Source organism: Drosophila kikkawai, chromosome X, assembly GCF_030179895.1.
Source record: "Drosophila kikkawai strain 14028-0561.14 chromosome X, DkikHiC1v2, whole genome shotgun sequence".
Lineage (NCBI taxonomy): Eukaryota > Metazoa > Arthropoda > Insecta > Diptera > Drosophilidae > Drosophila > Drosophila kikkawai.
Window position 1 is genome coordinate 12,374,673 of NC_091733.1, and position 22,534 is coordinate 12,397,206.

General features: G+C 33.3%; 3 protein-coding genes across 9 annotated transcripts; 2 read left to right on the top strand and 1 right to left on the bottom strand.

The window, feature by feature from the left end:
* Positions 1-338: 338 nt before the first annotated feature.
* Positions 339-2,157, bottom strand: LOC108074202 (uncharacterized). Its single transcript, XM_017166141.2, has 4 exons — positions 2,136-2,157; positions 1,543-2,049; positions 1,307-1,471; positions 339-1,238 (listed from the first exon to the last, which is right to left on the bottom strand). The coding sequence occupies exons 2-4, from the start codon at positions 2,015-2,017 to the stop codon at positions 454-456; spliced, it is 1,425 nt and encodes a 474-aa protein (XP_017021630.2). The 5' UTR covers positions 2,018-2,049; positions 2,136-2,157; the 3' UTR covers positions 339-453.
* An 878-nt stretch (positions 2,158-3,035) lies between these two features.
* Adar (Adenosine deaminase acting on RNA) lies at positions 3,036-19,504 on the top strand. 7 transcript variants are annotated; one of them, XM_070288050.1, is made up of 12 exons: positions 3,036-3,532; positions 4,928-5,102; positions 8,131-8,218; positions 8,299-8,447; positions 9,072-9,369; positions 10,325-10,507; positions 11,106-11,386; positions 11,445-11,595; positions 12,450-12,615; positions 14,423-14,522; positions 14,583-15,062; positions 15,142-19,504. In XM_070288050.1, the coding sequence occupies exons 2-12, from the start codon at positions 5,067-5,069 to the stop codon at positions 15,238-15,240; spliced, it is 2,031 nt and encodes a 676-aa protein (XP_070144151.1). In that variant the 5' UTR covers positions 3,036-3,532; positions 4,928-5,066; the 3' UTR covers positions 15,241-19,504. The 7 variants fall into 7 exon arrangements, 6 of the variants coding, with proteins under 6 accessions (XP_070144151.1, XP_017021702.1, XP_017021699.1 ...); XM_017166213.3 differs by having other exon boundaries at positions 9,072-9,240; XM_017166210.3 differs by having other exon boundaries at positions 5,003-5,102.
* Positions 19,505-20,741: 1,237 nt separating this feature from the next.
* On the top strand, positions 20,742-21,913 carry LOC108074241 (uncharacterized). The gene is made up of 3 exons (XM_017166186.2): positions 20,742-20,878; positions 20,951-21,263; positions 21,319-21,913. The coding sequence occupies exons 1-3, from the start codon at positions 20,865-20,867 to the stop codon at positions 21,742-21,744; spliced, it is 753 nt and encodes a 250-aa protein (XP_017021675.1). The 5' UTR covers positions 20,742-20,864; the 3' UTR covers positions 21,745-21,913.
* Positions 21,914-22,534: the final 621 nt, after the last annotated feature.

Genomic DNA, 22,534 nt, shown 5'->3' on the forward strand with positions numbered 1-22,534 from the left:
TATATGTATGTATATCCATGAAATTTCGTGAAAAATGTAAAAATATACCCCTTACAGGGTATTATTATTTTAGTTTGAAGCTTGAAACACATTGAAGGAGTCTTGATCAGCATCAACAGCTGAATCGTTTTAGCCATGTTTGAAGAAAAAAAAAATTTTTGAAATTTTTTTTTTAAATTTAACAAGGTGTTATACATCATTAAATTTCCCGAAAATTGGTAAAAATTTTTATTTTGTTTTAATATTAAATTTAGTATGCATATTTGTTAACATATTAAAAACTAACACAAAACTGTCTTCCAAATTGAATTTAATGCATTTTTGGCTGAGTTATGATCGATCTTCGTGCTAGGCTATAGATACTTACTTTTTGAATTAATTAAAATATTTATTCGCTACTTATCTATATAAATATTCACAATAAATATATAAATAAGGCCGCTCCTGTGATGCTCAAGTGGTCTTTATCTTGGTCGTCGACTCCTGGGTGGTGGTACTTGCTCCAAGGGTAACCGCCTCAAGGTCTGCCACTGTGCTTTGCTTCTCCATCGACGCTTGGGTGCTTGGCAGCAAGGGCTCCACAGTGGTGGCCATGGGTTCCACCATGATCAGCACCCGACGTTTGGTGGTGGTCATCAGTGGTTTCGGTGTGGTGGTAGTAGTAGTCGTGGTGCTTTTAATACTTGGTGAAAGAGTGGTTCCCAGAGTGATTCCCCACGTGGTGGTGCTACTGCTCCTGCTGGTGGTATACGCCTCTGTGACCCGACCCACTCCCGGCAGGTAGAGCGACAGCGAGGAGTCCGTGATCTCACCATAATCCTGACCCACATCGGGTATGTTGTACACATTGTAGGCATCGACAGCCCGGGAAACGGAGACCATGGGATTAGCCAGACCTCTTAGTTGCTGGAACTGCATGGGCGAGGGACTGGTGCTGGTCAACCTAGTGGGCATCGACCTGGGAGTTGTGGTAATCCTGGGTGGCCTGCCAAGCAAACGCCTATTGTTGTTGATCAGTCTTGGTGATGTGGTGATGGCAGTGTGACGAGGAGCTGGAGGAGGAGGAGGAGTAGGAGGAGTAGGAGTAGGAGGAGTGCCCATCAGGTAGTAGACCTTCCTGGGCTGACTGCTTAGCTTCGAGGAGGATTTCAAGGACTTTTTCTTGCTCCTACGCTGCTTCTTTTTACGCAGACTTTTGGTGGGCGGATGGCAGGGACCCTGGTGAAGGATTCGCAGGACTAGAAGGGAGAAGGATTAGGATTAATAATATAAATAAATTAAATTTTAATTAAATTTGTAAACAAACCCTGCTTTGTGTGACACTCGCTTTGACGCATCTCGCACTCATTGGCAAAGGTCTGCGGCACTGCACCCCCGATCTCGGCCAGCGCACAAACTGGCCGCTCTACTGGAGTACACTTCATGGTCTGGCAGCTGGGCAGGCAGCGCTCCATCTCCGTGGGCTCCAGTTCTGCAAAAAGAGAGAAAGATCAGATAAAGCTTCTCGGAGAGAGACTCCCCCTCCTTCTCCTCCTGACTCACCTGTGCCATACTGAAACAACATCTTCATGTTGTGCGCCTCCAGACGACAATCGTTCTCGAAATAGAAGCTATCAGTGCCATTGGTGGCACAGACGGCCACTCCCCCAGCCTGACACTGCGGCTGATAGTCCACATACTGAATCTGCAGGTGTTCCGGATTCAGATTAATACCCACATTCATCTTATCCTTGTCATCGGGATCATGTCCCAGGCCAGATTCGCCCAGGATCTTGGCATACTGATTGCTGGTGTAGTGCGGATCACTGAAACGCCAATTGGCCAGCGGCGAGGACTTGCTGATAGCCGCTTCTCCTGCTCCCAGCCAGAGGATCAAAAGCAGTGGTAGGAGAATGATGATGACTCTTGACTGCATCTTGGTGGGTTTGTGCTGGCCTCCATGGTGGTATTCCATGTCTTTATAGTGGCTCAGAGTGAGAAGTGTTTGTGTCTTATCGCTGGCACTCGCTGGCTGCATTTTTCCACCTACATCGCAGCCACTATCTTCCACTGAGAAAGCATAAATAATAAATAATAAATAAATGTATAGAAAGCAACGATAAGTTACAGGTGTGTGGGGGCTTCATGGCGCTCACCTTGCGTTGACCATTCATTGATTCTTTTTCTTGTATCCACGAGTCGCTGGGCTTATCTCACAGATACTACTGGTGTAAAAAACACCTGTAAAAGATAGGCTTTTGGGCAAAAAAATATCTGGCGAGATTAGTACCTCATATAAATATTTTCCTAGATTTTAGAAAATTCGCCATAAAACTAGAAATTATCTAGAAATTATGTAAAATAAAGAAACAAAATATTTTAAGACAAGGCACGCCAGAATCAAGGTAAGAAACCGTAATTATTATTTCTTAAGGTTAATTTTTTGAATTTATTTAGGAAATTACTACACTACTTACTAATTAAGAAAAAAAAATTAGGCCAAGACACGTTAAAACCAAAGCAAATATTAATAAATATATTTTTTTAGAGTCTTTTTTTTTATTTTTTAAATTTAGGGCGATTACTTAAAGATCCTTTCTTAATTGTAGGGCGAATTGACCTTTTTTTGTTGTTAAAATTTTCATAAAAATCTTGGCGAATTCGCTCTAAATTTTTTTTGCCAAAAATCTTACACGTGTGCACTTATATGTAATTCCCAACTGGTTTTAACATCTCCAGTATGAAGTGACGGCCGCCGGCCGGCATGGATAAGTGTTTGTGCATATGTATGTGTGCTATATATATATATGCTATATATGTGTTATATATATTTTTTATAGTTCAAAAAATTAAAAGAAAATCTTTCTAATTAGTGCTGTTTTTAAATTTAACGCTTTTCGTTGTGGATAATCTGGCAGCACTGGTGGAAAATCGATAGCTGGCGCTGCCATGAGGGTCTCGGCGTTTTAGTGTGCCCAGAAGCCGCGAAAGCGTAGATTTTACAGGAAGGTTTTTTTTTAGGGGTAAAGCCAAATTCGTTATCTGGCAACACTGTATCCAAACATCTGAATGTCGCTAACGCCGTGAACTAATTGTTATTTTTTTTCTACGAGCCAATCAGTAATATTAAGTAGTGCAGCGCGAATGTATTTCTCCGTTATCCCCTAACGCAATCGAGGATATAGCGCCGTGGATCAAAGGAAACAAAGTTGATTTGTTTATTTCTGCAAGGGCTCGGACGGCGGCAGGGCTGTGTGTGTCTGTGTGCTGTGTGTGTGCGTGCGCTTCATTCATTTTTATATCTCGAAGTGCCCGCTCCGAATTAAACAAAATATACACACGGGTCTCCAAACAATAGCAGTGGCGGCGAATCCGAATCCCCCCCTCTTCCGCCGGCGATAATAAATAACATTAAGAGAGAAAGCAAGAAGAACGTACATACGATATATTTTCTGGCTTGTTAAATGCAAAAAAAAAAAAACACTACCGATACAGCGAAGTAAAAATCAATAATTAGAGCTCGTTCCCAAAGCAAAAGCAAACGCAAAAAAAGGTATGCAGTAGCAAAAAGAACAAAACCATTGGCACAACCAAAAACCAACACACACACACACTCACACTAGAGTATGCATGTGTGTGCACATACATACGAAGCCAAAGTGTATCTATGTATTTTATCTTTGTATTTTGGGCATTAATGCAAATAAAAGGGCGAACGAGATGCAAATACGCGGGACAAACAGCAGGAGGATGAGGAGCAGTTGATAAATATTGCGATAATTCGAAAGAATAACTTGACATGCGACGGACATACTCTCTTTATTTACATTACATGACATCCCTCGCATGTAAACTAATGCTGACCACTAAGGAAAAGCTGGGGGGAGTGGACCATTCGAAAATCCCACCTTTTGGTGCAGTTTTCCGGCCCCCTGCCTGTGTATATGTGTGTGTGTGTGTGTGTGGAAAAGTGCGACGTAACCCATTACGAGGTACCGTCCCCCGTACCACACACATGGAAGAGGAAAAGGTTTTCCTTCACTTTGCATCGCCTGCATTGCAGTGAGTGGTGCTTTTCCGATTCGCTTTCTTGGCCAGCATACGCATGCATACTCTCTCTCTCTCTCACTCTTCTCTGCTCTGGCTTTGTAACCCACTCAATAGGGTCGTACCCAGAGCACACATACACATACCTACATACGTACATATGTATCTTTGTCGAAAATGTGCAATTGCGGTAAATAAAAAACAAAAAGGTGACACCGAGTCTGATTTTACATTTTGCCAAAAGGCGTGAATTTTGACAATTTACATATGTATGTATGTACATACATACATACGTGTATGTAATGTCTAATTACCTAATTGTGCTGACAAAGTATTTGGCTAACTATAGCTATAGTATATGCTATAGGCCATAATACCCGAGAGTGAGTGTACGAAAATCGATTAAATCATGTAACTAAAAACATGCAAGACAACATACAATACATACATGTGTATTTTTTGTGTGGGAACATACAACAATGTTTGTTGTTAAAAAAAACACAAAATAATAAATGTAACACGATTCCGGCTAGTCGGAGTGATGCCAAATTGAAAAGTCAAGGCAGCTTTATCGAAACTATACATTTTGCGTGTAAAATAAACGTTTTTGTTTTGGTTTTCCCGTTTTGACTTGTGTAAAATCTAATTATTACATGAAATGAAAATATGCTCTTGACTTATGCATACTTGTAAGCTATAGTTAGCGTTTCTTTAATCAAACAATTCTAGACAAGAATATTTTCGCAGTTAGGCTTTCCCCTCTTCAAACCAGAAATTGTCTCGTATATTGTATATTGTATATTTAATTGATTAATAACTAGTAATTAGCATTTATTTTGTTCTTGAAACTGCTTAAGTTTGATATATATATATATATTTTTTTTTTAATTTTAAATCGGAGTTTTGGAGTTTACAATTAATAAAATAAATTGGTGTTATCTCATCGACATAATTTAAAATCACAATCAAAAATTAGCACAACAGATTTGAGCAAAAGACATTATATAAAGTACATAAAAGTGAAATTCGTATCCAAAGTCATGTTAAACAGCGCAAATAACAATTCTCTCCAGCATGTAAGTAGACGAAAAACGTCATTAAATAGTCAATTTTTCCTTGCCTTGTTTATATATTTTTGCATGTGCATTTTTGTGAATTTTCTGCATTTTTGCATATTTGAATTTTCTATCTTCTATCGCATCATATAAGCGCACTGCATGTCTCCTCTCCAGTCAAGCTTGGGTTAAGGTTTGATTTATTAAAAAAATCATGTTGCTTTCTTAATTGTTTATGTACTATAATTAAGTCTGTACATTGATCAGGGGTGTCTAAGCTAAGGAGTTTTCTTATTTTAATAAAGCAAAATCAAGTTCAGTAAAACTGAAACTGAAATATTTAAGAATTATTAAGATATTCATTTATTTTACATACATTTTTTATAAAACCAGACTTGTATAGATTGATTTTATAGACCATATAACACCTCAGGACCTGTATTTTATATTATGTTTGTGAAAGAACTAAATGTTGTTCCTTATTCTTAAACTTTTACAAGTCTATTTTTTATGATTTTTTTCAAATCCTGCAATTATTCTGGCTTATGCGTAGACTAAATAGAAATTAATGAATTCAGTATTATAATCATTAGATTATTCTAATTAATAACCATGCATTTTCTAGTTTGTATTAATGCACAAATACTGATCTTGATTATATTAAACTTTTCGAATTTGTGCCCTCAAATGTCCGTCCGACACGAATGACACTCGAAACACAGGTGTGTTGTTATATAAAAATATGTTGCAATGAATTCAAAATGCCAAAAAAAAAAAAAGTAAGACAAAAACAAAACAATTTTAAGAGGAAGTCTCGAGCCTAACAAGTTTTGATTTGCTTTAAAGAAAAAATCGATTTTACAATCGTTTACAAATCGATTCACATTGATAATGCTAGCACATGCATTTCCTGAATTTTTAAATATATAAAAAATTATTCCCATTCACATTTAACTTTAGTCTCAATGTTGGCATGCCTAAATTTTAATTTTAATATTTTTGCTTGTAAATAAGTTACAAATATTCTTAAGTTGTTCACACGGGGGTTTTTTTTTTTTTTTAGGAAACTAATATCTTGGTATGGCAAGAGCCTCACATATACCAAAGCTCATTCCATTTGAAATAAAGTTGGGACCAAAAATATATTTTCTTCAGATAGAGATATTTGAAAATGTATACCCCGAAGTATAGAATTTACACATATACACACAGTTGTATTTATTTAAAAATGCTGTGTCGTTGATTACTGCAAATTTTGATACGCAAATGCAATTCATGCATCTCTGAGTTTGTGGTGCTGCAGCTGCTGCAGCAATTACCGCTCCACCGGCATCCAAATTTTGATGTAATTTCGTTTCGACCTTTCATTAATTCTACAAATCTCCGATCTGCCTTCTTTAGCGGCGGCAATTCTAGCAAAAGTTGTGCTTTTATCAGCACCAAAGCATCAGCATCAGCTTGGCCTCAGAAAAATTGCACGACACGAGCGCGCGCACACTGTAACAATAATAATCAAATTATAAATTGCAGCATTTTCTTTGGGTTGGATTATTATCCTTTACAGCTGAGAAAAATCCATAAAATATCAGTTAATTAAATTATTTCATTCATGAGGATTTAATTTAGATTTTAACACACATTTTGTTTAGTATTTATAAGGATTTTAAAGCCATAATATTCCTTCCTTTAAAGGGGTATATAAATATCGAGCTTCTTGAAATGCACAGGGCTAGTCGTGCAAATTATCTATACACGTACCAGCATGTGTGTTATACACATGTATCTCTTTTTTTTTTTTTTTTTTTTTTTCTTCATAATTTCAGTTCCTTCTATAAAATTAGCCGCAGATTGCTTTTGTCGTTGTCAGTTAAATGTCAGTGCTTAGCCGGGAAACTCGAAAATCATCATCAGTCGTCGCTAAGTTGAACACGATATTCGGTCGTCGGTTCTCGGTCCTTGTTTTATCTCGACTATAGGGAATATATTGAATAGAATAGGCCAAAATGTATCCTGTATCATCCTACAAGCCAAGGCAGAGAGGGTGGCATAAATCCTTTCACTTCCAACATCATTACCATCAGCATGGCATGCGTGTAGCCAAGACCTCCATTTATTATCAACGACAGCAACAGCAATTTTCAAGCTTTGCTAGCTATAGGTCACGCTTTTATTTTAAACCTCGTATTATGCGTTCCTCATATATGGCTTACGATGTAAGTAACATGAAATAATGGTGACAAACTGATGAAAAGCAGGGAAAAAAAGCCAAGTAGACACGTTTCCAACTCAGCCCAAAATAGGAGTTATATATATAAACAGATACAGAACATAAAACATATACTTTGTAAAGTGAAAATATAGGCCTTAGAAACAGGATATAGTAATTTTCTCTTACAGTTACAGTTTTTTTTTTTATGTTACGCTAATAGTAAAATCGTCTTGTAATAACTGTCTATATAATATACATATAGTATCGATGTTGTTGTGCCGTAATCGTGACTAAAAACTAATATTGTGTGTTTGTATGTATGTAGAAATAATTGACAATACATTAAAATACAACAATTTTAATATTATTAAAAAAAATAATTAAATAAATTAAGTAAGAAGTATTATTAAGTCTGCTTTTTAACTAAAATAATACAAATTGAATAAAAAAAAACACTTTTCGATATCTTTTCTATGCAAAAATCGATAAAAATCGATGTTTTTTCATCTAGTATATAAATAATCGAAATAAGAAAATATTCCAAAATTTGTATACGTTTACCATTGATTTTCTTCCTTAATAAATAAGAAAATATAAATTATCAATATACTTTTGTATAAAAAAAAATTGATTTGAAACCGATTAACTTTCAATCTCTAAAAAAACATACATACATCCACATAAAGAAACAGGTCCTTAAAAGGAAAGTTGTGAATGCTTTGTTGTTGTACTGTACATGTCCTTTGATTGTCTCAAAATTCAAAATCCTGGAAATAAATTTAATAAATTTAAATTCAAAATGTAATATTATTATTATTAATATATACAATATCCATATAGCCGGTAACAGCACCATCTGAAATCAACATGAATGGCTATAACCGAAAATCGCCACAAAAACGGCGTTATGATATGCCAAAATATGCTGGTAAGTCCCGAATCTCCCAGGTTATATATATACTACATTTATAATTCTGATTACTACGTATATTTCTGAACTTTCCACAGTTCCGCCAAAAAAGAAAACAAGCAAGGAACGCATACCACAGCCGAAGAATACAGTAGCAATGCTAAATGAGTTAAGACATGGACTGATTTACAAATTGGAGTCACAGACTGGTCCGGTGCACGCACCCTTATTTACGATATCCGTTGAGGTGAGTTAAAAACATATATTTAATATATTTGAATTGATTTAATGGGGAGGATGGTACCATTCCACTAAAAGTATGTTTAAAAAATAATGGTTGTCCCACTAAAATCAATCAGGGAATCAAAAGATCCTCTCAATCGGCACCCCTTTCTCTTGCGGTTTCGCACTAAAATTCCCAACAGGTTCTAGCCCTTAATAGGTGACTTTTTATATCCAATCGATATCATTTACATATGTTTGCTGTTTATTTATGCATTATTTATGAAAATCACTTGATATTCAAAACTATTTCGTTTATGGCATCATTACGGAATGCATATATTATATATATATATGTATATATATTCCACGCGAGCCCATCCAAATGACATATCAATAGATCGATAAGTAGGGGGGTGAGTGGGCAATAAAAAAGTGCATGACAGCTAGACGTTAAGATGGCATATCAAGCAACTAGTACACTTTAGACCGAAAAAGACAATCGTTTAGGTTGTTTTATATTTGCATCTGTTTAGCATGGGTCACAAATCGATATGTGAAACCCTAAATGTAACCTCAAAAAGCCCATATGAGGGATACTTAAATACTGTTTATATTGTTTTGTACATATTTTGTTATCTATTCACAGGTCGATGGACAGAAATATTTGGGCCAGGGACGCAGTAAAAAAGTGGCACGCATCGAAGCAGCTGCTACCGCACTACGAAGCTTTATACAGTTCAAGGATGGAGCTGTACTGTCGCCATTAAAGCCATCGGGCAACCTGGACTTTACCAGCGATGAACATCTTGAGAATGGTATTGAAAATTTATCCAATCAAAAATTGGTCGAACACATTGAGACGTTGATGTTGACTGAAAAGAAATCCAACCTTACCTCGCTTGAACAACCCACGTTGCGTCTACAAATGTTTTGCATGAGTCAGAGCAAGTATTAGTGAAATTTTTCGTTTTCCTTACTTTCCTTTTTGTTTTTGAATATCTTTTAATTTTATTAGTTAATCATAATTTTTAATAAGGGATTTCAATAATTGACAACAATCTTTACATTTACTTCAAGAAGTCTGTCTTAATAATGTTAGCAGAGGGTTTGCTTTCTTTTTTAATTATAAATTTATTTTATTTATTTTGGTTTTTTTTTGGGAAAATTAAAGTTATTGTGGTTTGTGTTTAGAGGGATTTTAAAGTAGATATCTTTTAAAATTAAGCCAGAGCCTTATATATAATTTTTAAAGACTATATTTAATAACGTAATTTACTGTCCGAAATATATTTAAAATTTCTATTTAAAATGTTAACAAATTTTTCTATATGATAATAAGTGGTATATTATAAGCACATTTCCTCTTGATTGTCTGGGTATTGTATGTTTTTTAATTTTAGTATTTTTGTCTACCAAAATATTAGAATATTTTTTAACAAAAAACAGTTTTCAAGTTTTTATTTTAAAACTTCGATTTTTTGTTTAATTTTTTCTTTTTTTTGTTGCTTTTGCAATTAATAAAGTCTGACAGTTTTGCCTAATTTTTGGTATTTCCCCCCTTGTAATCCTGTAATGTGTAAGTTTTATCCATCCAAAAAATATATAACAGTTTTACTACCTATTTTATATTAAATATATTTCTTTAAAACATTTCATTAGATAATGCTCTTATTTTCCAAATTTTTTTTATTGTTAATATTAATTTATTCGCTATTTGCATTATTTAATTCCACATGTTTTTCCTTGCATTTATCTTCCAATAAAAAAACAATGATAATCATAATAATAATAATGCTATATGGTTGAAGAGAACATAATTATAGATGGTTAAGAGCCGCATCTCAGCAATAACGAAACAGTCAACCATAATTCTCTTCTGATTTTGTGTGTTTTTGCCAGATGTGAGCAAGAGTGCCATTGCTGTGGACGGCCAGAAGAAGGTGCCAGACAAGGGACCGGTCATGCTGCTCTACGAGCTCTTCAATGACGTTAATTTCGAATGCAATAATATCGACGGTGCTCAGAATAATTGTCGTTTCAAGATGACTGTGACCATAAATGAAAAGAAATTCGATGGAACAGGTAAGTCTATTAATTATGCGGGTATGACACTGCATTTAAAAATTTCATTAATTAGAGTTCTTATTGGAGGAGGTTTTAGGGCAAAAAATAGTGAATAAAAAACAAATCAAATAAAATAATAAAAAAAAAAATAATAATAAAAAAAATATATTAAAAATAAAAATATAAATATAAACAAAAATATATAACTGCGTAGAATTTCGACCGTTGTTATAGCAATTTTTTATATTTTATTTTTATTTTGTATTTTCTATTTATTTTTTAAATTAATTTTTATTATATTTTATTATTTATTTTTTTAATTAATTTTTATTATATTTTATTATTTATTTTTATTTTATTATTAATTTTTATGTTATTATTTATTTGTATTTTATTATTTATTTTTATTTTATTATTTATTTTTATGTTATTATTTATTTTTATTATATTATTTATTTTTATTTTATTATTTATTTTTATTTTATTATTTTATTTATTTTTATACTTATTTTTCTTGATTTATTTTGTTATTTATTTTCTATTTTTAGCATTAACATTTAGTTAATAAACAAATTTTTTAGACAGTGTCATAACCGCATTATTTGTCTTCTTGAAGGCCCTTCAAAGAAACTGGCCAAGAATGCCGCGGCCAAGGCTGCTTTGGCTTCGCTGTGCAACATCTCGTACAGCCCCATGGTTGTGCCGCAGAAGAACGTGCCCCTGCCCATCGACGACAAGTCCTCGTCTATGGAGCTGCCACAGATCCATGCCGATACGATCGGGCGGCTGGTTTTGGAGAAATTCATGGAGGTAATCAAGGGCCAGGAGGCATACTCGCGGCGAAAGGTATTAGCGGGCATTGTAATGACTGAAAACATGAATTTTTGTGAAGCCAAAGTAAGTACAAGTTAATTGCTTATCATTACATTACATACTATTATATGCTCTTCTCTAGGTTATCTCAGTTTCAACGGGCACCAAGTGCGTCAGCGGGGAGCATATGAGTGTGAACGGTGCTGTCCTAAATGATTCTCATGCCGAAATAGTCTCCAGACGTTGTCTTCTCAAGTACTTATATGCCCAGTTGGATCTTCAGTGCAATCAGGGTATAGTTGTTTGTTGCTAATGCTAAGTTATGGCTATAAATAAAAACTAAGTATGGTAAAATATATTTAATTTAATTTAGTAATTTAGAAACATAAATATTAGAACCTTGCGGAGTTATTCATTGAGCTACCAAGTAACATTATTTTGTTTTATTTATTATTTTTCCTTGCTAAAATATAGGGTTGTCCGTTTTAATAATCAAATTAAGGGTAGGCTATCCCTTGTTACGGAGGCTTTTACTCTATGATTACTATTTTCATATATATATATATTTTTTAATTTTTAGCCACGTGAAGGCTTTGAAATTATGTGAAACTTTATTTTTTGGCTGTTCCATAGCAAATATTTAAACGTAGAAAGGACTTTTATTATTTTGGAAATGTGAAGATTTTTCTTTCTTTCCCCTAAATAAGTGAATCTACAGGGTTTGATATATTATAGAAAATATTAAAAATATTTCTATTTATTGAAATATATACAGAAAAACTGATTCAATTTGTAACCTTTCCCATATATTGGTCCGATATTTCTAACATAAAATGGATTTTAAACCAAATAATACTTGATTGATATATCGATATTATTACTTTTAGGATACAATTTTAATGTATTTTAATTATGTATTTTTTTGTTTATCAAATATTGGCTTTTTGCTTTCCGCCCCTCGCCCGTCCGCTTTGTATTTGTATTTGCTTTGTGGTCGTACTTCTTTTCATATATACTTGTGTATTAGTGAAAAGAAAGAATGCAAAAAAAAAAAAACCAAACAAAAAAAAAAAAAAAACACAAATCTATATAATTTTACTTTAATTTAAAATTTGATTACTCTTATTCAATTTTCTCTTAAATTTAGCCACAGCATATCAGTCGATTTTCGTGAGGAATACTGATGGGCAATACCCTTATAAACTAAAATCCGGGGTACATTTCCATTTGTATATAAATACAGCACCTTGTGGGGATGCACGGATATTTAGTCCTCACGAAAACGACACAGGTGTTGATAAACATCCAAATAGGTTGGTACTACCGATATTTTATAAATACTTGCTACTTTATTATTACAACAACAACAACTACAACAAGAACAACAACAAATGAATAACATCAACAACAATAGTTTTATATTATGTTAATTATTTACACTCTCCCGGAAAAGAAAAGTTCAGACAAATTTAGAGAAAAAAAAAATACAAATTGTTTATATGTTTTTGGTACCTTTTATAGTTATCGTATGTTTTTTTTATATTATATAAATATTTATATATATTTATACATATATATGTTTTCCAATATATATGTATCTATATATATATATATACATACAGTTGCGTGCCTATATAATTTGTAGGCTTCATGAGTCGTTTTTGGCAAAAATCGTCTGGCGTTAAGCATCTTGAAGATTTTTTGTTTTTATATAATTAAATTCTTAATAAGAAATAAATTCTTATATATTATAGTATTAGTTATAAACCTATATCAGCTTTTATAGAACTTATAGGCAGCTTGGCTTCTACATTGCAGGCAAAAGCGTTGAAGAGAAAGCGGGTTTTTTATTGTTTATATAAAATATATACATAAATAAGATATAAAATAATATAAATATATATATATATATATATATATATATTGGAAGCTCCTTAAACCATTTAAAAATCTGTTTATAAATTTTAATTTTAAGTTCGGAAAAGATATATAAGCTTTTACCTTCAGCCAGATCAGTTAGCAGCGTTGTTTCTTTATTTATCATTTTTATTATTTATTTTTTGTGCATTTTTTCCAGATGACTTTTGCCTTTGCAAAGTATATGCTGGCTCCACTGTATGTTTAGCATTTAAGGTCAATAGCAATCTTTTAACGAGCTTAAATATATAGCTCACAAATATATTTAACAGGCTTTAAAATAATTTTAAGCCTTGTCTTTATTTTTTTTTTTAACCCAGGGCTTAAATGTACTTTTTTTTAAAGCGAAAATTAAATTTTAAAATTTAAAAATTAAATTTAAATTTTAAATGTAATTTGTTTTAGCGAAAATTAAATTTTAAAATGTTAAAATTAATTTTAAATTTTAAATGTTATTTTTTTTTTTTAGAGAAAATTACATTACCATACTTTTGTCTTAAAGCTGGAAAAACATTGATGTTAATCGATTTTAAATCGATTTTTGATGAAAACTGTCGGTATTTTTTCGGCAATATTCGATTATTTGAAAAAATATTAAGAAGAGATTTAAATGGTTTTTCTTCACAAAAAAAATATATTATTTTTCAAAAGCAATACACACTTTTCGCTAAACAATAGTCAAAAGTAAATAGAATATAGATATTAAAGACATATAGAAGCTTTCCCAAGTCTTTCCCAAATGTCTGTCTGCATTAAAAAAAAAACATAAATAATACATAGACTCCCCAAATCGAATAACCTTTGACAATACACAAATAATATATATATAAAGAAGTTGTACGAATTTCAGTCAAGTCTGGATTTATAAAATATATAGAAAAGAAAATCATTTTCAGGACAACAACAGATTTAAATTTAATTTGAAAAATGAATAAGAAATGATTTAATTGAAAATATAATATATATACCATATATATATATATATATATATAATATATATTTCATTTAGAGAGGAAGAGAGAACAAAAAAGAAACCAGTCAAGTTGAAAGGATCAAATTTTGTTTCTCCCCTCTTGGCATGTACCCGAAACTCTACCGTCTCGATCAGGCAAATAATTATGATATATATTTTCTCATGTCCATATATTTTCTTGCAAATGCCGCGCGATTTCCGATTAAACACACACAATAAAAACAAAACAGAAAAGCCCGTGGCCAATTGCGCACCAAAATAGAATCCGGAGAGGGCACAATTCCAGTGAAAAGCAGCGATGGCATACAGACCTGGGATGGGGTATTGCAGGTAAGATAATTATTATTTATAAACCCTATGAATTTTAAGTTATAAAATCTGTTTCTCCAGGGACAACGCCTGCTAACCATGTCCTGTTCGGACAAAATCGCTCGCTGGAACATCGTGGGCATACAAGGTTCCTTGCTGTCTTCCATTATTGAGCCCGTATACCTGCACTCGATCGTCCTGGGCAGCCTGTTGCATCCGGAGCACATGTACCGTGCCGTTTGCGGTCGGATTGAGAAGTCCATTCAGGGTCTGCCGCCGCCGTATCATTTAAATAAGCCACGCCTGGCTTTGGTCACCTCGGCGGAGCCGCGAAATCAGGCCAAGGCTCCAAATTTCGGCATTAATTGGACCATCGGGGACACCGAACTGGAGGTGGTCAACTCTCTGACGGGCCGCACCATTGGTGGCCAAGTTTCGCGGATCACCAAGCAGGCATTCTTTGTGAAATATGGATTTCTCATGAAGAATCTACCGGGTATACCGATACGCAAGGTGACCACGGATTATGGTCAGACCAAGGCGAATGTTAAGGACTATCAGGTGAGGGGGAGGGTCCCTGCAAAATATCCATTAGAAATATTTATTTATATTTAATTATTAATTCTTTTTTTTTTTGCAGACGGCGAAACTAGAATTATTTTCGGCCTTTAAGCGCGAGGACCTTGGCAGCTGGCTAAAGAAACCAATCGAACAAGACGAGTTCGGGCTTGTCGAATGACTGCATTCAGCGATACTACTATATAATATTTATTATTATTATATAAAAAAAGACAAAAGTAACGGCAAGCAATTAATAGAGTTAGAAGACATAGATTTTAGACATAAAAAGAACAATTCTTTTTCGCAAAAACAGCGAGTTAAATGTAATAATATTTATTATAATCACCTGCCAACCTTGTTTTCCCAACAACAACAACAATGCAACAGTAAGAACAACAACAACAAGAACAACAGCAACAAGCACAAAGATGCTAATGCTCGAACCATTAAAAACGGCTCTAGAATATTTATAGAATAGAATGTAGTCTTTATGCTGGAACTGAGTAAAGGAGTATTATGGCGTTTTTTGTTGATATCAAAACGGATTCTTCCATATCCCCTCAACCTTGGTTACTTTTTCCCCTCGATTCGTTCTTTAAACAAATTCGTTACAAAAAACTAATAATAAATAAAAAGAAAAGAAAAATAAATATATTTAATATATATATATATACGCCTTAGCTACACTGCTTAGATTTAACAAGAAAATAAATATGAAGGTGGGCTTTCATTAGATTTCTTCTGTTTGTGCCTATTTAACGAGATTAACGAGATTAACGAGAAGGAGAGGAATGTGGTAATTACAAATTCAAACAAAAAACGAAAACAATTTTGGAACGTATGTATGGAAAATCTTTAAAGTAAAAACCGAGAAATAACAATAACAATTAAGCAATTGTATGTCGTTAAGTAATGCTATTTGCAAGGACATAAAAATAACAATAATAATAATAACAACAACTAATAACACAACCTTACAAAGTCACGCTTTATAATAATAAATAATATCAAAAGTAGACTTTAGGGTGAATCTGCATACGTACTTTCAACTTTCTTCAAAATCATATAGACATACATATAATATATAACAACCTAGGCTTTTCAAACCGTTTTCAAGGTATTTCATCAATTAACGATTTATGTAGATTTCTTTATGATAATTAGAAGGCAACCGAATAGATTAGTTACAGTCTGCAGCTTGTAGTGTCATCTTTATCTAATAACTAACTATCCTTTTTCGTAAATTAGCAGCATCATCCTATCCTAGTTTTTGTCTCAGTATCGATAGAACTCGATATACTCCATAGAACCTTTCCCGCTTGATTTTTAAACGTATGAATAAAAAAAAAACCTATATATTTACAAATTATTTGACGCGTATGTAGAAATTTTAATGTTTAAATCGGTATTCTTTTTCATATTTTGGAGGAATAAAAAAAGAGAGAACATCAAATGGATCATTTTCCATTATATCGATATATGAAAGTTAAATTCCCAAGTTTTCGATATATAAAAATTCGATATATCAAAGTTTTTTATATATTTAGGTCGATATATCATATCGGACTTTTTCTTTCTCGAATTCTTTAAAGAATTGCTAGAGTAAGAGTAGATCTTGCCACAGAAAATGTATTTGACATTATAAGAAATTTGTCTAGATTTTTTTTGTTTCAACTTACTCACTGTAAGTATTTCCCCTTCGAAGACTTCGCTTGAGTTCCATGTATTACTTATGGTTTTTTTTTTTTTTTCAACAACCAACCCCCCTGCATTACTTGGTTTTTATTTTTGAAATAATAACAAATGGAATGAAGAAACGAATAATGTGACGACATAAATGACTTGAGTAATACCGCATATATAATGGATAAAGAAAAGTTGATCTTATATAAAATACTGTGATACTAAATTTTACTAGTACTTCCAGCATAGCTGCATTTTATCCATTCTTAAATATTCTATGTTATAGAAGAAGCAGCATCAGATAATAATCATACAAATAATAACCGTTATATAGGAAGAAAACGAACAACAAATTATTACAAGAAAAAAAAAAAGAAAAACGAGATAAATATTAAAACAATGCTTATCTAAATTAGAAATTCAAATAAGAAAAGGGAGAATTTTACACAGAAAATATAGGGTTAAAAGGGGTTTTTCTGAAAGGTCTTTAGTTTTTATTTTTAATTGCAGAACAAACATCTTTTAAATATATATACATATATATGGGAAAATATATAGAACTTTGGTTCGGCTAATTCTTGTTCAATATTTATTAGATTTACTCCTCTCTAAGACAATTAATTACTATTACAAAAAGGAGACTCCTCTTTACCATTTAAATAAGTTAAAACGAAAAGCTAGTCATTAAACGAGTTTACTTGTTTCTTGTTATATCAAATGGTTGAAATTCTAACAATTTTTTCAGTTGTTTAGCCTGATTATTTTCATAAAATAATAGCTAAAAAAAAATACATCAAAATATATATAAAAATAACAGAATTTTAAAACGAAAAAGAATAATATAGATATATATATATATCTATATATAGTAAGCGAAATACAAAAGATTGCTCAAGCCGCAAACACTTTTGGTAGTTATTCATTATTTTCCCGGGACTTCCCCTACTGACAGGACAAACAAAAACAAGAAAAATTTATGGAAAAATCCATTTGCAAACACAGTGATAAGACGAGATTGTATTTCTTACCAGGGAAATACAACAAAACACACACGTAGCTATTAAAAAATGACAATGTTTGAATTGGTCCGAAGAGAAACACCCGAAATACAGGCCAATGTTTATTCCATTTGTAACCCCCATAAAAACTACACACAAATAAGACAACAAAAACTTGGGTTAACTCCGGTATTTATTAGAAATTATGCAAAAAAGAAAAACAAAACAAGAAATAACAAAAGAACACGAGCCACATCGAAGGTGAACACTTACTATTACTTACTATTTATTTTGTAGTTTCTAGAGTGTTATAAGACTATATCCAACTAAGCAGATAACGAAGACATAGTGCCGACTTCATACTTGATACAATTATATATAGAAATCTGCTATTATTTCTCCCAAAACACACACACACAAACACACACACACGGACACTCACACACGGATACATCTTTTAAATCTTAGAGATACATAAATAGTAATCTTACTCCATTACTAAAACTTTTATTACGACTCTGAATAATACGACGACACCAAGAACATATAATCTCCAAAATAAACAGAACAAGAATATATAAATTATTAATTAGGTTACACTTATACTTCGCTTAACCAAAAAGAAAACAAAAAAGAAATCAAGAAAAACCAAAACTAATGAGCAATTTAGTCAGCAAAAAGGCTTTTCATACTGTAGTTTTCCTTTTATTTTATTTATTTCTGGTCTTTAATATTATTATTTTTTTTACTACTCAATAAACTTGAAGAATAGTTGTGCTTTGGAGACCTGCACTCGCTTCGACGATACAAAAGATACCTTTGACGTAATCATGTATGTGATTCCGAGTAATCGGCATAGAAGAAACTTTTCAAAAAAAAAGAATTATTGAAGAATTGTCTTGTAGAATGCAGTAGCTAATCTCATCTTAATAGCCTTCCCATACATATGTAAAGAATCTCCTTTTTTTCTTATTTAATTTATTGCTTTTAGGGGAATCGTACATACTAATAGTTCACCTTATTTCATACTAGTGCAGGTCTCTAGTCTCTAAACACTCTGCAAATGTGCACCAATCTTTCCTTCAGTTTGAGCCAGAGCTCATCAGAATGGTTCTCTTAACACTAAAAGTTCCAATTGAGAAAAGAATTAAAAGAATCTCTTTCCGATGGGAGAGTCATTTTTCTCCCTCTCCCGGTTTCTCTTCCACGCTTTGCCTGCAATGTGCACTCTTAGAGAACTTAGCAGAGAGAGCCATATCAGAACATTTTTTGCTTTATGAGAGACTGCTCTTGAGATCTCTGGCTAAATCATAAAATCCTACCAAAATATAAACTAATATATACACACACTCACACTCTCACACAACACCCAAACTTATACGTAAAACCTTGTTCTTGGTCAACCAATTAGTGCAAGTACATATAAACGAGTATAATGCAGAAATAAAATAGCTAATGAAACACTCTGTTAACAGCTTTGTTAACCCTTAACAACAAATGAAAACAGCTAAGAGAATGTATCAATCACTTACAATTTTAATATAGATTTTACGATGGCTTTTGTTACAATTAAAACAACCGAAAAACAAAAACAAAAAAAAAAAAAAAAAATTGTATTTTGCGATTTTATAATCGAATGTCAGCCAATAATAAATATAATCTCGAGGTCAGAGAGCCGAAATTTAAACCTTATAAACGTATGAATATTTACATAAAAATCGTTCGGTCTCCAAATACTGTAAATGACGATTTAATAAATTACCAAACAATATATATATACATATATATATATATATATATATATAGAGTACACAGAAACTGGGTTTTCTGGGTTCCTGGGGAGAGGTTGAAGAACAAGTGGGATTATTTAATTTAATGGTGAATTCCACTGAGTTTGCTGTTAATGCTTTAATAAAAATCTTGGTGATGTCCCACACGTGTGCACTTATAATTCCCAACTAGTTCTAACATCCCCGGCATGAAATGACTGCTTTTCTCGGGTATAGACAGTGGCGAGCACATGTGAATAAGTGTTTGTATTGCAAAGTTAGCTACCTTTTTTATTTTTTTATTTAAATAACTTTTATTATGATTTATTTTTTATAATTATGCAATTAAAAAATCTATTTATAAATAAGAAATTCATAATAATTAATAGTTAGGGTTGTGTGCTCCAGATGTTCCTGCTACAGATCGCTCTTACAGTGTTTATGTGGATTATCCTGGGGGATTCCTTGTTCCTTCGACCCTACTGGTCGCCTTTCATTGGGCTCCTGTGCTTTTGCAGATCCCACTTTCAGTGTAGTTTCTTGCTTTCAGTGCTATTCTGACTGTATCCTGTGGGTGTTACGTCCCAAAGCAACTCCTCCTCAGCTGCCTCTTCGTGATGTACCAGGATGACCCCCATGTATGCCTGCGAAGTGAAAGTAAAGATTAATATTGGTAAGCTGAAATTTGTATATCCTTAAAGTTTAAAGATAAAGTCAACGGAATTTTTATAAAGAAAGGCCTGATTTTTGAAGGTATATATATATAGCCATATAATTCTTATAAAATAAAATCTTCTATTCTTTATTTCTTTATTTATTGATTCATTAATTTGTTTATCTATTTGTTTATTTGTTTATTTATCTATTTGTCTAATTCTCTAATTTTTCACAAATTTTGAACGTTGTTTTTCCACACAGCATGCAGGTTTCGTCGACAACGAACTTGTTAAAATTATAGACCGCTGTTAACGAAACCCGACTTCAGTGAGGATTTTCTAAGACATTTAGCCATGAAAAGCAATTGGAAAACACTAGAAAAACTCTTGAAAAACACTTGAAAATAGTCACTTAAGTAAATTAGCGGTCCTCCTTGGCCTTGGCGATTGATTTTCCTTGTCTGTAAAGAAAGTACATAATTTAATTCAAAGTTTTCTAGGTTTGTATAAATGATTTTAAATAATTACCACATCATTTATTGTTAAATATTTAAATATAAATCAAAGTTCTTAGAGAAATGTTTAAGCTAAACATAAGTAGACTTTGCCACAATGTCGACTTGAATATTAGTTCTGTGCATCGAACTTGTACAAAATTTCTATCAAAATTTCCTGATACCTCTCTCTTCCGGCATCATGTGGATGCAACTGTAAGCTGGCCACAACTAATAAATAAATAAATAAATAAATAAATAATAACAAGAAAATACTCTAAAAAACAGAGCTAATCGTGCTTTTTTAAGTGGTGCCAGTGCCCACAAAGGATTGCCGGATAATGAGAGCCAAGGTATGGTTCCGGAGCCACTTGTTGCCCTGCCCACAGATGATGCCTATGACGGGATGGATGATGCCTCTGAGAGCGTCCACTTGATCAATCCATCAATGAACGAGCTGTTTCTAGCCATTCACACGGCCAACGAGAGACCGATAATAGTGACCCAGCCCAGGATCCAGGCGAGTCTCCAGAGAGGCGGTCGAGGCAACGAGGAGCCCTCATCCGATCGACTGACCTTTGCCCGCATGATGGGCGGTTCGGTGAGTGAAAGGAAGGAGGAGGTTTTAGGTCTTAAGTCCCAACCAACTTCCACAGCAAGATCGAATCAATTACTATCCAAACTTTGTCCGGGACATCTGCTCGAATGTCGTGGCCCCAGATTATATGCATCGAGCTCTGTCCTTTGACGACTTGCACTTTGTGGGCGGTGACAATGAGGATAATGATGTCGATGATGGAGATGACAATGGATCCGACGACTCCTCTTCCTCCAGTAAGACGGTGCTGTGGCGGGTTCACTCCGAGGGAGCACTGATCACCATGCCAGGTAATGGAAATTTGGCCCAGCAAATGGCTATACTAAATCAAGGGGGTCCCAAGCGAAAGTATCCTTTGCATCCACGTAAAAGACGCGAAGAGGGCCTGGATCTGGTGACCAATCATAGTACTTGGAGTCCGGGCTATTGGATCACCATGGGTCACATCCTGATGGTGATTGCCTGCCACCGTTGGGGTCTTTAAGAAGGGGTACTATTATGTGTTTTTTGTTTTTATTTTGTGGGAAAAGGAAAACAACAACAAACAAGATAATTTTTTGTTATTAATTATTTAACTTGTTCGATTTGAGGGATTTTTAAACGCACACAAATGTTGTGCAAATTGAAATAAACTTTTTTGTTGCATATCCTGATTCCGCTCTCTCTTGGAGCAGAACAAGTTCTCTCTCTCGTTCGCTACTGAGAGAATATGTTAGCTCGCTTATACATTGCAGGCAAAGCGTGACAGAGTGCGTAATGAGAAAAAATAGAGCGACATTATGCGGTTCTTCTCTAATTGGGTCTTTGGTCAACTGGTTTTTTGTGCATTTGTGGGTATACATTACATTAAAAATTTCTTAAATATTAAAGCTTAGTTTTTAAATTTTTTAAAAATAATTATTATATAATTAGAATATTTTAGATAATTATTAAATAAATAATAGCACATTTAAACAATGAAATCCCTTTAATCCCAAAAAAAAAAAAAAAATTTAAAAACCTAACAACAACAAATTTATTTAGGTAAGTGTATTTAATTTAAGCACATATATATTTATATATACAGGTATACAGGTATATCGGGGTATGGGAGATATTGGTACTCAGCCGCAATAATAAAGTTTGCTGGCAGCCACTTTGGATCTAATGCACTCAGAGTGCCATAAAAGGGGTGGCGTCCCTGACCGGGTGATATATACCGTTTGCCTTTGTCTTTTCTCTCTCACGGTAAAAACTGTATAAATCGAATTATTGGACACAAAGTCAGCTACATC